The 16,492-nt window shown below is 46.3% G+C and overlaps 1 protein-coding gene across 1 annotated transcript; it reads left to right on the plus strand.

Moving 5' to 3' along the window:
• The first annotated feature begins 511 nt into the window (after window positions 1-511).
• LOC116970386 (protein HEXIM1-like) lies at window positions 512-2,422 on the plus strand. The gene has a single exon (XM_033017043.1). The coding sequence runs from the start codon at window positions 635-637 to the stop codon at window positions 1,493-1,495; it is 861 nt and encodes a 286-aa protein (XP_032872934.1). The 5' UTR covers window positions 512-634; the 3' UTR covers window positions 1,496-2,422.
• The last annotated feature ends 14,070 nt before the right edge of the window (window positions 2,423-16,492 follow it).

Here is a 16,492-nt window from a genome sequence, read left to right on the forward strand (position 1 = left end):
CGGTTGTAATCAAATCAGATCTACAGTAAAATATGAATGAGTGGTCATTTAATTAGAAATCATGGATTTCATAAAGAACAACATGCAATTGACAAGTATATTATAATTTAATGTTAACTCTACATTGATTGCCCCCACTGTGAGAATGGCAGTGCCGCCTCTGTGCCGAGCGGAAGGATCTCTCTCCCCGATTCAAACCAAAGCGTTAGGGAGGCGGGACCTCGTCCTCTGGCTCTGATTGACAGCAGGATGAACCCGTCAAGCGTCGTTGCTCAACCTACACGTTGACAACGACGGGCGCAGCTGAACCAATGGGCGTTGAGTGGAGGCGGGACTGTAGCCGTGGTTCGCGACGGATGGCGGGCGGTTTGCCGCCGTGGTTTGTGGGGGCTAGAGTTTGCAAATCAGCAGCTCGCGTTGGGGGTGGGGATCAATCGGACTACAACTCCCGCAAGGCCGTGCGCGTCAAACACATGCGCAGTCTGGCGTCACCGCCGATATATAAAGGCCACCTCGGGCGACAGCAACAGCAGTTGAGTGGAGAGGTTGTGAGGGGCGGTCTGGCAGGCGCCAGTGGCGCGTCAAGTAAAAAGGACGATTAAAATAAACCAAGCTCCTGCTTAGCACTAGGGACATGAGCGGGCCGGTGGTTTCGGAGGTGACGGTCGGGGATGGACAGCCGCCCGCTGTTGCCCCGGGCTCGGTGGCCGGAGCGCAGGCCGAGCCATTCCGTGACAGCAGAGGGCGGGCGCCGCTGCGGCCCCTCCGCGGGCTGCGCGGTGGCAGAAACAAGGCGTCCCGGCGCAAGGAGGAGGAGGGAGCGGAGGAGGCGGTTGGCGGCGGCGGAGGAGGAGGAGGCAAGAGGAAGCACCGGAGGAGGCCGTCGAAGAAGAAGCGGCGCTGGAAGCCGTACTTCAAGCTGTCGTGGGAGGAGAAGAAGCAGCTGGACGAGAGGGAGAGCGTGCGGGCGGCCAAGACCCGCGCCGAGATGTTCGCCAAAGGCTTCACCGTGGCTCCCTACAACACCACCCAGTTCCTGATGGAGGAACACAACCAAGAGGAGCCCGACCTCAACACCGGCGTCTGCCCCAAGCGCCTCAGCAAGTCGGACGAGACGAGCGAGGAGGAAGAGCTGGAGGAGGAGGATCAGGACAGTGGCAGCGACGGCATGGGGGGCAACGGCAGCGAGTTCCTGCAGAAGGACTTCTCCGAGACTTACGAGAAGTATCACGCCGAAACCCTGCAGAATATGAGCAAGCAGGAACTGATCCGAGAGTACCTGGAGCTGGAGAAGTGCCTGTCCAGGCTGGAGGACGAGAACAACCGGCTGAGGTGCCGCCTGGAAGGGAAGAAGGTGGCCCGCGGTGGTGAACTGATTGAAAACAAACTACGGGAACTGGAAGCGGAGATTGAAAGACTGCGAGCCCAAAATCTGGAGCTCCAGCAAGAAAACGAACAGTATAAGCGGAAAAAGACACTGTCAGAAAATGACTGAAATCTGTTTAAAAACGATATTTTTAGTCTGTACAGATTCTAGTACTGTTGTATATTTCAAACTAAGAAATTGGCTTATTTTGAAGTTGGGGTAACCCTCTTTTTTCCCACTTTTTACATTTTTAGCATCTGCCTTTGCAGAGAGTTGGAAATAACTTTAACTTGTGTTTTATACAAGTCTTTCCCCAGCCACATTTTGCCACATGGTGTAATTTGAACCAAAACTAGGCAGGTAGAGGAGGTGGTGTATTCTCTACACTTTTTAATGAAATGGGTTTAACTTTGGGGATGTGATTGCCTTTTTACCAGTATGTTGAGTTGCTTTCTGTCAGTTTTATTGTAAATGTAAATTTCTGAAATGTTGCCAAATGTACAATGCCTATGGTACACAATCCTCCATTCAGGAGAAGACCTATCTGAGCCATTACCTTATGGCTTTTTTAATGCATGGGTTTTCAACAACTGTTGTAACCAGAGGGTGATGAACCCTCTTGTAGGTCAGAATTTTGCTACTCCTGTACTTCAAATGCAGTTGATGGTTTTAATCACTTTTAGTATTGGTCTGTACCATTCAATTGATCAGAGGAGCATTGACTCTAATCCTGTGTAAAGCACTCTTTTTCTTGTGCAAGCCCTCAAATGTGTAGCTGTATTTTTATTTCACTGATCCACCTTTACTCAATCTGTTCCATTTGTTGTGGGAGTTGTATGGAAACGGCCTGCTGGTATATCAAAAACTTGCAAGTAATCAGTGTAATTGTTTCAAATTTCTGTTAATTAAATGTGGTAACATCTTAACTACTTCCCAAGAAAAAGCTGGGTGACAGTAATTGAGATTGAGTTTAAATTTGTAAAAAACAAACAAAATGTACCTTTTTCGTGGCACTAAACAAATTTAAAATAATAAAATTAGTGTCTTTAAAATGTATTTTGTGTTTAATTCTGAACATAATTTGGGAGGTTCGATGTTTTTTCAGTTATTGACATTTGTGGGAATTCTGAGTTGACATTGATCTACACTGGGATAATTGTAATCATAGATTTAATGTGGGAAAGATGTGTAATTCTATAGAAATACCAGTTTGAGCACATTGAAGCAGTAATGGGAATATTTGGTTTTGCAGTTTTTATCAAATCATTTTTCCCTTTGTTCCAAACCATTTTATGGGTAGACTACAATGCTGGAGAAACTCAGCGGGTGCAGCAGCATCTATGGAGCAAAGGAAATGGGCAACGTTTCAGGCCTAAACCCTTCTTCAGAAGCTGCTGCACCCCGTTGAGTTTCTCTAGCCCTTTTGTCTACCTTCGATTTTCCAACATCTGCAGTTCCTTCTTAAACATTTTATGGGTGAGTGACTTTATGATGCCATACCCATCAGTGGGTTATTTCTGATGGAACTATCCCACTACATTGGGATTTTGATCCCAGGTCCTGCATGGAGTTTAACCTTGCATGTGATGAGTGCATGGAGACATTTGACAAGACAGAATTGTAGTTGGTGGTAGAAAAGACCTGGGTTTTGAAACGGCTCAAATTTGCACAACAATTAAAGGAATATTTATTGAAAGATCATGCGAGGACCAACTTATCTCATTCTATTATCTGCTATTATCTTATTCGTGAGCCAGCAGCAAAGAGATGTCTTCCGTTTTGTGCAGTAAATTTCATTTCTCCCTGGGTAGGATTAGTTTTCTCTGGAGGGTCACTAACACAGGTGTGACAACCTTGATTCAAACATGTTTGCAGACTTAAGAAATAAACCTGCCGAATTTCACTTTGAATGCAGGTGACTCTTGCTCTGTGAAGCTAGTGGTGAGAATTTTAGATATTTTGTGTACACTTCTTACATTGTAGGACTCAAACCCACTCAACATGAAAAGATAAACTGTTTTGGGTCAGGACCCTTCTAAAGACCTCTGACCCAAAATGTCATCTGCCCATTCCCTCCACAGATGCTGCCTGAACTGCTGAATTTTGCTACCACTTTGTTTTGCATGTTTAATCTTGGTTGTCAGTTATTTGAATCATCTGGTGACATGCCAATACTCCTGGCCAAGCTGCATTTTGCCTGTTTCTGTTTTAGGGGGTTGCCCTTTATTTGGTGGCTGCCGACATTGGGGCCCAGTTAGGTAGATGGTAAAAATAAGTGTTCATAAATATAAGAAAGTCATGGAATGAAAATGTGAAATGCTTGGTGTTTTCCAAAGCTGATTATATTCTTGGTTTCTTGGTCCTCCAAAATATTCCAAATGGAATTTAAACTGGAGGTGGTATATTCAATATTAAAAGATTGAAACACAAGGACCAACAGATGCTGGAATCTTGAGTAAAATCAAAGTGCTAGAGTATTTAAGAAGGAGCACCAGATGCTGGAAAATTCAAGGTAGACAAAAGTGCTGGAGAAACTCAGCGAGTGCAGCAGCATCTATGGAGCGAGGGAAATAGGCCGAAACCCTGGAGTATCTCGGGTCAGGCAGCGTTGTGGATCGATGACGTTTCCTGTCGGGTTCCTGCTTCAGACTCCACTGAAGGGTCCTGAACTGAATCGTCTTCTGTCTATTTCTCAACCCAGATGCTCCTGATGTATTGAGTTACTCCATCACTTTGTTTTAAATTTAAAGGTAATGGTTGGTGTTCCTTAAATGTGAATCTAACTTGTATATAATGGTAAAATTTTGCAATTCAATATTGCATAGTTTATTGCATTTATAAATGTTGATTTAATTGGCGAGAGGAAACTATATTTTCCTTTTTTAATTTGCAGTTCTACGTTTTGCATTAAGATCCAGAGCGCTGGATATTAACAGATATTGCCAAATGTGACTAGCTTGGGTGAGTTGGTCCAAACGGCCCATTTCTGTGCTGTATGACTCTGACTTAAGGACTTAGTTTACTTGACATTTTTGTTATGCAATGTACCAATGAACAACTAATTGAATTACAAGGTCCTGGAGCAAGTTATGGTGTGAATATTAGGAAAAGTGGGATCTCAAATGTTGGTTTCTTTAACACAGGATTATGTGGGGGGGTTTTTCCCCTCTGCTGCAGATACATTCATTCCGTTAAATCTACAGACTTAGGTAAGAATTCTTATATTGAGCGCAGCAAATATTTGGCTTTTTGTTGGATGAAGGTAATCAAGTGAAATTAATCTCTTCTGGGTGGGTTACTTCTAAATTAATCAGTTGAATCTTTTTTTCATTGTGTACATGAACATTTTATTTTTGACCTTAGATGCAAGGCTGCAAATGAGCAAATGCTGCAGTTTTAAGCAAAATAAAGTGTTGTTGGAAAATACCGGCAGGTTCGGCAGCATCTGTGGAGAGAATGGTAGGTACACAAAAATGCTGGAGAAACTCAGCGGGTACAGCAGCATCTATGGAGCGAAGGAAATAGGCAACGTTTCGAAACCCTTCTTCAGATCCCCCCCCCCCCCCCCCCCCTTCCTTTGCTCATTTTGAATTTGATGTGTTATAGACAATTCCAAATAACTTTTTTTTTAGCAGAGATTGATGTTTTAATAAAGGTAATCATTGGAATTTTACAGATTCCAACATAATAAAGATACATTGGTTAGAAAAGCCAAACAACGTAATAAACTTATTATGGAGGGTATAAGTTTATATCCAATTATTATGGAGGGTATACTCCAACTTCCATCCGGCACTCCAATACACCTGGACGATTTCCGACACTTCCCTACCATTCCTTGACCTCACCATCTCCATCTCCATCGCAGGGGACAGACTCCTGACCGACATACATTACAAACCCACTGACTCACATGGCTATCTGGACTACACGTCTTCCCACCCTGCCCCCTGTAAAGACTCCATCCCCTACTCCCAATTCCTCCGCCTACGCCGCATCTGTTCCCAGGAAGAGACATTCCATACCAGGGCATCGGAAATGTCCTCGTTCTTCAGGGAACGGGGATTCCCCTCCACCACCATAGATGAGGCTCACACCAGGGTCTCATCCATACCCCGTAACACTGCTCTCTCTCCCCCCATCCCCGCACTCGCAACAAGGGCAGAGTCCCTCTGGTCCTCACCTTTCACCCCACCAGCCGGCAAATACAACACATAATCCCCCGCCATTTCCGCCACCTCCAACGCGACCCCACCACTCGCCACATCTTCCCATCTCCCCCCATGTCTGCCTTCCGCAAAGACCGCTCCCTCCGCAACTCCCTCGTCAATTCTTCCCTTCCCTCCCGCACCACCCCCTCCCTGGGCACTTTCCGTTGCAACCGCAAGAAATGCAACACCTGTCCCTTCACCTCCCCCCTCGACTCCACTCAAGGACCCAAGCAGTCGTTCCAGGTGCAACAAAGGTTCACCTGTATCTCTTCCAACCTCATCTACTGCATCCGCTGCTCTAGATGTCAGCTAATTTACATCGGGGAGACTAAGCGTAGGTTGGGCGATCGTTTTGCCGAACACCTCTGCTCAGTCCGCAATAACCTACCTGAACTCCCGGTGGCTCAGCACTTCAACTCCCCCTCCCATTCCCAATCCGACCTCTCTGTCCTGGGTCTCCTCCATTGCCAGAGTGAGCAACAGCGGAAATTGGAGGAACAGCACCTCATATTCCGTCTGGGGACCTTGCGTCCGGATGGCATTAACATTGAATTCTCCCAATTTTGCTAGCCCTTGCTGTCTCCTCCCCTTCCTTACGCTCTAGCTGTCTCCTCCCACCCTCCCATCCGCCCACCCTCGGGCTCCTCCTCCTCCCCTTTTCCTTCCTTCTCCCCACCTCCCATCAGTCTGAAGAAGGGTTTTGGTCCGAAACGTTGCCTATTTCCTTCGCTCCATAGATGCTGCTGCACCCGCTGAGTTTCCCCAGCAATTTTGTGTACCCTTTATTATGGAGGGAGTTCAGAGCAGAGGACCAATGTGTTCAGAGGCTGCGCTCCCAGTCGAAAGCATGCTGAAGCAGGTGTGGAGGTTGCCATTTGAAACAAAGAGTCGTTTGGGCTACAAGGAGCTCAAGTAGTGGGTTAGCAAACAATAAATATATTGAATTTAATGTATTAAGAAACAAATTACTACAGGAAAATAATGACTCCAGTCAAAGGTTTTTAAAGGTAGTTGTCAATAGAATTGATTACATCTTTGGCAAAGAAGGGTGAGGAGTACTGAGTTCCAGAGTGTTGGTGGTTTTGGGACTGCAAGTGATGGATTTTAAAAAATAAATAATAATTGGAAGGAGGTGAGGTTTGTGACTGAAGGAGGGTGCAGTCAGAACTTTGAAACTGCAAAATATTGGTAAGAAGAAGTGTGTGGATGGTGTGACTTCAACTGCATTATCGATGCGGCTGGACGATCCGGCAGTGCCAACCGCAGACTGGACAGCACCTCCAAGCTCCTGATGGAGACGGTCAAAGACGCAAAGCCTTCAGCGACCCTGCAGGTGGGTCCCAGATCGGACGGTTCAGTCCGGTCCCAAATAGACTTACTCTTCATGTCGAAGGACGTAACGATCAGCCACACCAGCCATTGTTTTTCTCTGACCACTGCCTTGTTAAGTCTTCTTCCAAAAGGTTCACGGGGGAGCTCTGTGATGAACAACCTGAGGGAGGAGGACGGCTCGGTAACATCCTTGAAGATGGACATGCTTCTTCTTCTTGCATATTGCGTGCACAGCCTAAAGTTGTAGGACAACTTGTTCTATTTCATCTTATTTGAATGTGCACGCCGGGTTGATTTCATTCGTCGAAACTGTGTGGACCACATGATGGTTGCAATCTTCCACCCCACGGACATGCTGAGGATCTGTCAAACTTTTTATGCGGATTTGTTCGACAGAAAGGCCATGGAGATCTTGGAGGACAGCAAGCGGGAAAGTCTGGACCAACCACTGACCCTAGAGGAGTTGACTGGCTCCATCCGTTCCTTTGGCTTGAGTGAAACTCCCGGAAGCAATGGCTTACCGGCCAAGTTGTATTCGGCTCTGTGGGACTGGGTGGGCCCGGACTTGCTGGAAGTGTGCAACGACATGCTTATAGCCGGCAGCATGTCAGACTCTATGATGAAAGGCAGCATCACCATAATCTACAAGCAGAAGGGGGAGATAAATGATATAAGGAATTGGAGACCCATCACATTGTTGAATGTTGGTTACAAGATCCTGTCTAAGGCCATCACCCACCGGGTCAAGTCTATTCTGGGATGGGTGAGCCACCTCTCAAACCGACGTCTTTTCTTTTTTTTGTTTTCTTTTTGTCCTGTTTTAGTTAGTTTTAGTTTATTTTGATTGTGTATGTGGGGGGGGGGGGGGGGGTGGAAGAAACATGTTTTTAGTCTCTTCCTTCGGGGGGGAGGTGACCTTTTCTTGTCGTATCCCCGTCTCCGTCTGCGCTGAGGCCTAATGGCGGAGCTGGCGGCCTGCAACTGGGACCGACCTCGAGGCTCCGGAGGCAGAGCCAGCCAGGACTTACCAACGTGAGGCTGGTGACTTCGGGGCTGTGGTGGCGGCGACCCGACTTCGGAGGCTCGGCCGCAGACCCAGTGGACTACATCGTCGGGAGCTCGCAGGTCCCAGGTTGGTGACCTGTTTTTCCGGAGCTCCCGCAACAACAGCTTCGTCCGATGGACTGGAGGGCGGCAGCTTCGACCACCCCGGGCCGCGGAGTTTGAACCGACCCGTTCGCGGAGCTCTGATTCAGCCGCGGGATTTACTTACCATTACCCGGCGGGGTCACAACATCGGAGGCCTGGATCGCCTCAACGCAGAGGGAGAACAGGGAGGGAAGAGACAAGAACTTTAAGACTTTTGCCTTCCATCACAGTGAGGAGGTGCCTGGTAGACTCACTGTGGTGGATGTTAAATTTGTGTTTATTGTGTGTTTTGGTATTTTATTCTATGTTATGACTGCAAGGCACGAAATTACGTACAGACTGAAAAGTCTGAATGACAATAAAGGATACTTGATTTGATAGCTGGCAGGAAAATCTCAGACAGCCTGGCGCTGCTGGGTGGACAGAAAGGTGCCTAGTCAGCTTGGACCAGGAGAAGGCCTTCTACCGGATATCGCACACGTACATGAGGGACGTGCTCTCCAAAATGGGCTTTGGGGAGGGAATCGGAAATTGGATCCAACTGCTCCACACCGATATCTGTAGTGCAGTCCAAATCAATTTGTGGGAATCAGACAACTTTCCCGTTGGTTCTGGTCAGGCAGGGTTGCCCTGTCTCACCGTTTTGTTCGTCTGTTGTATTGAACTGACTGCAGTGGTCTTCGGAGCTTCTAGCCACGGGCATGGCGTGGACTTTCCTGGACACATTTTTTGGTTATCAGGTGTGAGGTGCTCTCGGGGCTTCTGTACTTGGCGCAAGGGTTGCCTGTCCCTCCTACGCCGCAGGGATCACCCGAGCCGTCTTCCAGTTCATCTGGGGGTCGAGGGTTTAACGGCATGCCACAATGCACGTCGGCAGACAGCGGGGGTAAAAGCGTGCCCAATGTCGCCCTCACCCTGATGGCCACCTTCGTGTGTGGCTGCATCAGACAGAGCGTAAAGCCAAGGCACGTGGGCACCAAGTGTCACTACTTGCTGAGGTTCTACCTGTCCCCAGTGTTATGAAGGATGGGCCTGGTGCAGATGCCACACAATGTGCCAGTCAACTGGACATTGCTGCACCATCTGCTGTATGTGGAGAGGTTCTTCCGGACCAACACCGCCCACAAGTCTATCGGACAGTGGTCAGCACGGAATGTCCTGCAGGGAAATGACTCCATGGATTTTGTGCTGTGGTTCCCAGAGCCCAGCTTGTCTGCCAAAATGCCTCATCGCCAGAACTCGGCAACAAGCATAAAGACCTGGCTTGGCTGGCGGTGAGGGGAGCCCTCCCAGTCAGATCCTTCCTGCACTGTCGGAACCTCACTATCAGCACATGCTGCCTTCGGGACGGCTGCTATGGAGAGGAGATGGTTGTCAACCTCTTTGCAGAGTGTGGATTTGCAAAGAAAGTCTGGTGAGGTTTGCAAGAGTCCCTGCCACGATTTATTCCGAACAGCTCCGTCACCGAGGACTCTGATTTACGGTCTGTTCCCAGAATGAGTGACAGAGACTGACATCGAGTGCTGCTGGAAGGTCATCAACTTGGTGAAAGACGCTCTTTGGTCTGCCCGAGCTTTGACCTCCCTGCGGAGCAAGATGTCCGTCGGGGAATGTTGCCGACTGGCCCGCTACAGACTGCAGGAGTACGTGCTGAGGGACACTGACCCTTGGTGCAGCCAATGGCAAGCCTCTGTGGGGGAGGACCACTGCCTAGGGTTCTTCCGTTGCTGGGCATGGGGGGGCAGGGTGTGGTGGAGACGCCCCTCAAAAATAACATAGAAACATAGAAATTAGGTGCAGGAGTATCAAACTCCGTATCCTGTACCTGCCTTCTCTCCATACCCCCTGATCCCTTTTGCCACAAGGGTCACATCTAACTCCCTCTTACATCTAGCCAATGACCTGGCCTCAACTCTCTTCTGTGGCAGAGAATTCCAGAGATTCACCACTCTGTGTGAAAAATGTTTTTCTCATCTCGGTCCTAAAAGATTTCCCCCTTATCCTTAAACTGTGACCCCTTGTTCTGGACTTCCCCAACATCGGGAACAATCTTCCTGCATCTAGCCTGTCCAACCCCTTAAGAATTTTGTAAGTTTCTATAAGATCCCCCCTCAATCTTCTAAATTCTAGCGTGTACAAGCCGAGTCTATCCAGTCTTTCTTCATATGAAAGTCCTGACATCCCAGGAATCAGTCTGGTGAACCATCTCTCCAGGTGTGGTCTCACCAAGACCCAGTACAACTGCAGTAGAACCTCCCTGCTCCTATACTCAAATCCTTTTGCTATGAATGCTAACATACCATTCCAAATCATTAATATATATTGTAAATAGCTGGGGTCCCAGCACTGAGCCTTGCGGTACCCCACTAGTCACTGCCTGCCATTGTGAAAAGGACCCGTTTACTCCTCTTTGCTTCCTGTCTGCCAGCCAGTTCTCTATCCACATCAATACTGAACCCCCAATACCGTGTGCTTTAAGTTTGTATACTAATCTCTTATGTGAAAGGGATTCCACACCAGTGGGCCACATGAGTGGCAAGGATGGGGGGTAAATTTGCGTAAGCAGTATTGAATGTAGGTATAGCCTCCGAGAATGTTGCATGGAGTTTTTGCACGGTTCCTGTATTGTATATATTTAGTACTTGAATAAAGCCTATTTTGGGGGGAAAAAAGAATTCCTGTTCAGCTTATCGTTGGCCCTATAACACTTGCACTCTCCCTTTGGACTAATCGCCAATGAGAGAATGCATATTTCTACTGATTTGCAAGCACTTCAGGTTGGGAAAACTGTCCACTAAACCTTGCACTTGTCCAAGAGGCAGTGGACAACTTGGTAAGTAGAAAGAAGAGTCGTTATTTAATTACTGTATTTAAGTATTTGATTGCTAAAACTCATTAGAGCAATTGTGATTTATCTTTTAAAAAATTAACTTGTTTTATTTTCAGTTTTTAAAACATTTAAAATATTTAAGACATTCACAATTTTTCTTTTGAAGTACTAAGTATAAAGTGCTTTAAACTTGTGAGCAAGGTTTTACTGGATGCAAAATCGTTCTGGCGGTGGTCCGTCAGAAGGTGCTCTGGGTGAGGTTGGACTTCAAGGTTGTGCACCAAGATTGGATCGATTGTGGGGTGGAAGATTGCAACCTTCATGTGGTCCGCCCTGTTTCGACGAATGCAATCAACCTGGCATGCACAATCGAATAGAACAAGTTGTCCTACAACTTTAGGCTGTGCACGCCATACGCAAGAAGAAGAAGAAGAAGAAGGATCGATTGCATCACCATAAACAGAGCTGGGCTGAGTCTCGAAGTAACGAGTTATAGAGACATAGAAAATAGGTGCAGGAGTAGGGCATTCGGCCCTTCAAGCCTGCACCGCCATTCAATATGATCATGGCTGATCATCCAACTCTGTATCCTGTACCTGCTTTCCCTCCATACCCCCTGATTCCTTACCTCGATGGATTGAAAGATTTAGAGTCAAAGAAATAGAGTGATACGGTGTGGAAACTTCGGTCCAACTTGCCCACACATGTCCCAGCTACACTAGTCCCACCTGCCAGCATTTGGTCCATATCCCTCCAAACCTGACCTGTCCTATCCATGTACCTGTCTAACTGTTTCTTAAATGTTGGGATAGTTCCTGCCTCAACTACCTCCTCTGGAAGCTTGTTCCATACATCCACCACCCTCTGTGTGGAAAAAGTTACCCCTCGGGTTCCTATTAAATAATTTCATCTTAATCCTATGTCCTCTGGTCCTCGATTCACCGACTGTGGACATGAGGCTGTGCATCTACCTGATCTATTGTTCTCATGGTCTTATACACCCCTATAATGATACAATGATACAATTTGATACAATGGCAAGTGTCCCGCGGCCATTAAAGCTGCGCTGGGTGATGCAAGGCCGTGCTCCGGGTCTTGGTGTTGGAGCCCCCGGCGTGCGCTAGCAAGTCCCGCGGCCATTTAAAGCCATGCCGGGAGATGCAAGGCCCCGCTCCAGGTAATTTTCAACCCCGCAACTCGGGCGGGAGAAGTCGCCATTGCGGAAGCCAACCCCCGCCCCCACACACGTACCCAGTTTTTTAAAAAAGCACTTTAAACTACATTCAAATGAGACATAAAACAAAAAAAATGACAGACGGACTGCAGAGGCCGCTGCGGCGTGAGTCGCGCCGCCCACCCAAGATCACCCCTCATCCTCCTGTGCTCCAAGGAATAGAGTCCCAGCCTACTCAACCTCTCCCTATAGCTCAGACCCTCTAGTCCTGGCAACATCCTCGTGAATCTTCTCTGTACCCTTTCCTGCTTGACAACATCTTTCCCATAACACGGTGCCCAGAACTGAAACCAATTCTCTAAATGTGGTCTCACCAATGTCTTGTACAACTGCAACATGACCTCCCAACTTCTATACTCAATACTCTGGCTGATGAAGACCATGTGCCAAAAGCCTTTTTGACCACCCAATCTACTTGTGACCACATTCAGGGAACTATGCACCTGCACTTCTAGAACCTCTTCTTTCTTTTTTTTTGTGTCCTTATACAATATAGTGGCTCGCCACTGCTGTACAGATCGTTGCGCTATTGGAGTGTTAAGTGCAAGGTCTGCAGTAGTACTTGGATTATCCAGCAATGAGCATTGCTGTAGGTGTTGCATTGTCTGGGTCTGTGTGCCACAGTCACAGGTTGTTGAACCCTCATTGTAGCCCCGTTTGGGCATTGTCACCCTTGACCGCCCGACCCCGGTTCAGTCGGTTGAGAGATCTCCAGTTCAGCCAGTGTTCATCAGCACCTGGTGGTAAGCGCACTGCTGCTGGTATGCCCATCTTGGTGGAAATAGGGACAGTGGCTAGTCTGTTCTTCCAAAGAACCCTCTAATACAACACTACCCGGAGCCATACCTCCCAAAATCCAGCACCTCACATTTTTCTGAGTTAAATTCCATCAATCATTCCTCAACCCCCTGGCCAATTGATCAAGATCCTGCTGCAAATTGCTATTTACTCTCTACAAATCACGGGCCTCTCTACAAATCAAACTTCCAGTGGTTAACATATATGTTGGTCCAAATCATTTCTCTGGCTAGAAAAACCAGGCCTAGTCCTATTTGGAAATGAGAAAATATGAAGACAGAAATTATATGATATAGCAATAATTTGTGAAAAAATATTTCTCTAATTGAAGAGGTTACATCAGAATTAAATATTTATATCCTCTCTTGAAATGGGTTCAAAATATGAGATGCATAGATAGGGTAGACAATTGGAACCTTTTACCCAGAATGGAAATATCAAATACTGGAAGGCATAACTTTGTGGGCCAAATGGATTATTGGGCTGGCAGCTCAGTCACTCAGGCCTGGTGGGCTGGTAGCTCAGTCACCCAGGCCTGGCAGGTTGGCAACTCAGGCCTGGTGGGCTGGCAGCTCAGTCACTCAGGCCTGGTGGGCTGGCAGCTCAGTCACTCGGGGCTGGTGGGCTGGCAGTTCACTTACGGCTATTCCTTGAAATTCCATTTCAAGCAGAGTCCGGGCTACCAAATTACATTTCATAGCCTTTCAAGCAGAGTGCGGGCCACCAAACTCTTTTTCATAGCATTTCAGGTGGAGTGCGGGATTGTGGTGATCTTCATCGTGGTGATTGACAGGCAAGAGAACCAATCAGCTGATCTCAAGATTTTTCAAACACTCATAATTTTTTTTATTTTTCATCAATCAGAAAAATCCTCAGGGCTGCCTCAGCGGAGGAGGACTGAGTAAGATGGTCAAAAATCATAGCGATATATGGTAGCGTTTTTTCTAAAATCAATATACAGCGCAGACAAGAAATGGTCAAGATGAGATTTTTAGTTATATAGATGTGCGGGGCATATTTTGTTGAAGAGGGTGGTGGGTGCCTGGAATATGCTGCTGGAGGTGGTAGTGGAGACTGTTACAATAGTGACATTTAAGAAATGATATATGGATATGCAGGGAATGGAGGGAGGGATATGGATTATGTGCAGGCAGATAAAAATCTTGACATCATATTTGGCACCAACATTGTGGACAGAAGGGCCTGGTCCAGTGGTGTGCTGTTCTATGTGCTATGATAAAACTTGAATGAGAAGATTTGCAAATAATCATAACAATTCCGTAGTAGGTAGGTAACTTGCTCACCTGCAAACTTGGATTAATTTCCTGCCCATGGACTTGTAGATGAAGTGGCTATTGCAAAGCCTTTTAAATGAATTTACAAATTGTCTGAGTGCTGAGTAGAAGACGGGCTTTCTCAAGACAGGATGGAAGGAAAAGGTCATCAGTAACCCTGGCTGATCTAGAGGCAAAACATCAATGGAGCGTCCGTAGGATTGCTTTGAACTCGAAGCATTGGCATCCAAACCTGGTCGCTTCACATTGATGCAGTGATTGTGAAAGCACATCAGTGTATTTACTTTTTGGTGTCACAGAAGATTTGGCAGGCCCATGAGGATTATCTCAAACTTCTACAGATGCTCTCTATGAAGTATTCTGACAGGATGCATCTCAGCTTGGTGGGCAGCTCCTTTGTTCTTGATCACCTGAACCTACAGGGAGTATTGAACATACATAGCCCAGCCCATCACACTCTCATCACTTCCTTCCATCCAGTCCGCCCTGATGGTCCATTGCATCATGAAGGCTGGAAGTATCATTCCCTTTTCTCTTCTATCTTCCGGGAGAAGATACAGGAGCTTGAAAGCCTGGACGTCCCCACTTCTATCGGACTCCTGAAGCAATCACTTCTCTCACAACCCCTTCCCAGAGGTGCTGCAGCATACTCTCACTTCACATCACGAGATTATTATGTTATTCCTCTGCTTTTGTTCTCACACTATTTCAGACTGCACTCTCACCTTTGCACCAATCTGCTGTTATGCGTTCATCGTTGTATTTATTGTTGCATTACCATCATGTGTCCTATGTACTCTGAGCTTCATGCAAACAAGGCATTTCATTGCACCCCAGTGTACTTTAGAATAAACCATTCTGATCTAAATCTGAAAGGTTCACTTCACGCATATCCGCATTAAATTTCATCTGCCGCATGAGAATCCATTCTCAGCAGTCCCACACTCTCCTAATGTTCACCAGACTTCCACATTTTGTATGCTCTGCAGTTTTTTTTTAAATCATGCCCTGTATACCCATGTGTAAAGCTTTAATATTCAACATGGAACCCTGAGGAACACCACTGTGTGCCTTCCTTCAACACAAGAAATAACTGCTCACTGCCAGAGTATTCTAAGCCATTGTTTATTTTATATTCTGGGATTTGTTTACTGACAAGCTTATTACAAGGCACGTCACATACTTTGTGAAAGTCCGTACACTCGATTACAAGACACTTTGACGATTATCACAATCTCATGAAATCCCAAAGCATTCAATAGCCATTAAGTACAATTGAGGAGTATTCACTGTTATTTAACTGTTGTATAGCTGTTAATAAGGCTGTGGGAATGTTGAATATGCAATGTTAACATGCCTTAAATTAGGAATTGGCTTTCCCATCTGTTGTGTATCAGGGTGGAAATGTATAGAATTCTTTATGTAGTGATTTTTAGAACTAGGATAAGCTGCAATGGCAATAGCAATGGAAGATGATGTTCATTTGCAAAAGAATGTTGATTTGTACGATGACTCCTCAGTGTTTTCTACTTCTAAGAGACTCCTTTTGAACCAGTCACAGTAATTCTAACATGAAAGAGTTGTTTAGTGACTTCATTGTGTTTACAAAGGTAAATGTTAACCAGCAATTAACAATATGTCAAGGGATTGCATTTATAACAAAGGATGCCTGAACTGCATGGATGAGGCCATCTCATCATTCAAAACCACCACTGGGGTGTCAGCATTAATAAAGCCTCTTGACTGTGATTTTACTGAAAAAAGCTTGTGATTCTGCCTCAAGCTACCTATGTGTCTTAGCACTAGTTCCAGAACATTTCAGGACTCCAGTGTGAATGGGGAATACTCAAGAGTATAAAGTGTGTAGGAAAGAATTGCAGATGCTGGTTTAAATTGGTAGACACAAAATGCTGGAGTAACTCAGCGGGACAGGCAGCATCTCTGGGGAGAAGGAATGGGTGACTTTTCGGGTCGAATGTCACCCATTCCTTCTCTCCTGAGATGCTGCCTGTCCCGCTGAGTTGCTCCAGCATTTTGTATCGACCTTCGATTTAAACCAGCATCTGGAGTTTCTTTCCTACACACAATGTGCAGAGTCTGTTTATTTTAATGGGGATAGTGGGATTGTGGTGAATCCTACTATCCCCAAATATCAGTTGGTTATTGATTGATTTTCTGAAGTTAGTCTTTTTACACGTGTTGAGGTTTACCACAGGATAATTTATGAAACAGGTGGGAAGGTGGGCTAAGGAATGGCGAATGGAATTTAATTCTGAC

Source organism: Amblyraja radiata, unplaced genomic scaffold, assembly GCF_010909765.2.
Source record: "Amblyraja radiata isolate CabotCenter1 unplaced genomic scaffold, sAmbRad1.1.pri scaffold_821_ctg1, whole genome shotgun sequence".
In the NCBI taxonomy this organism is placed as follows: domain Eukaryota; kingdom Metazoa; phylum Chordata; class Chondrichthyes; order Rajiformes; family Rajidae; genus Amblyraja; species Amblyraja radiata.

Bases quoted from the DNA above. Each gene is read 5' to 3' on its own strand.
- LOC116970386 (XM_033017043.1), top strand. From the start codon at position 635: ATGAGCGGGCCGGTGGTTTCGGAGGTGACGGTCGGGGATGGACAGCCG.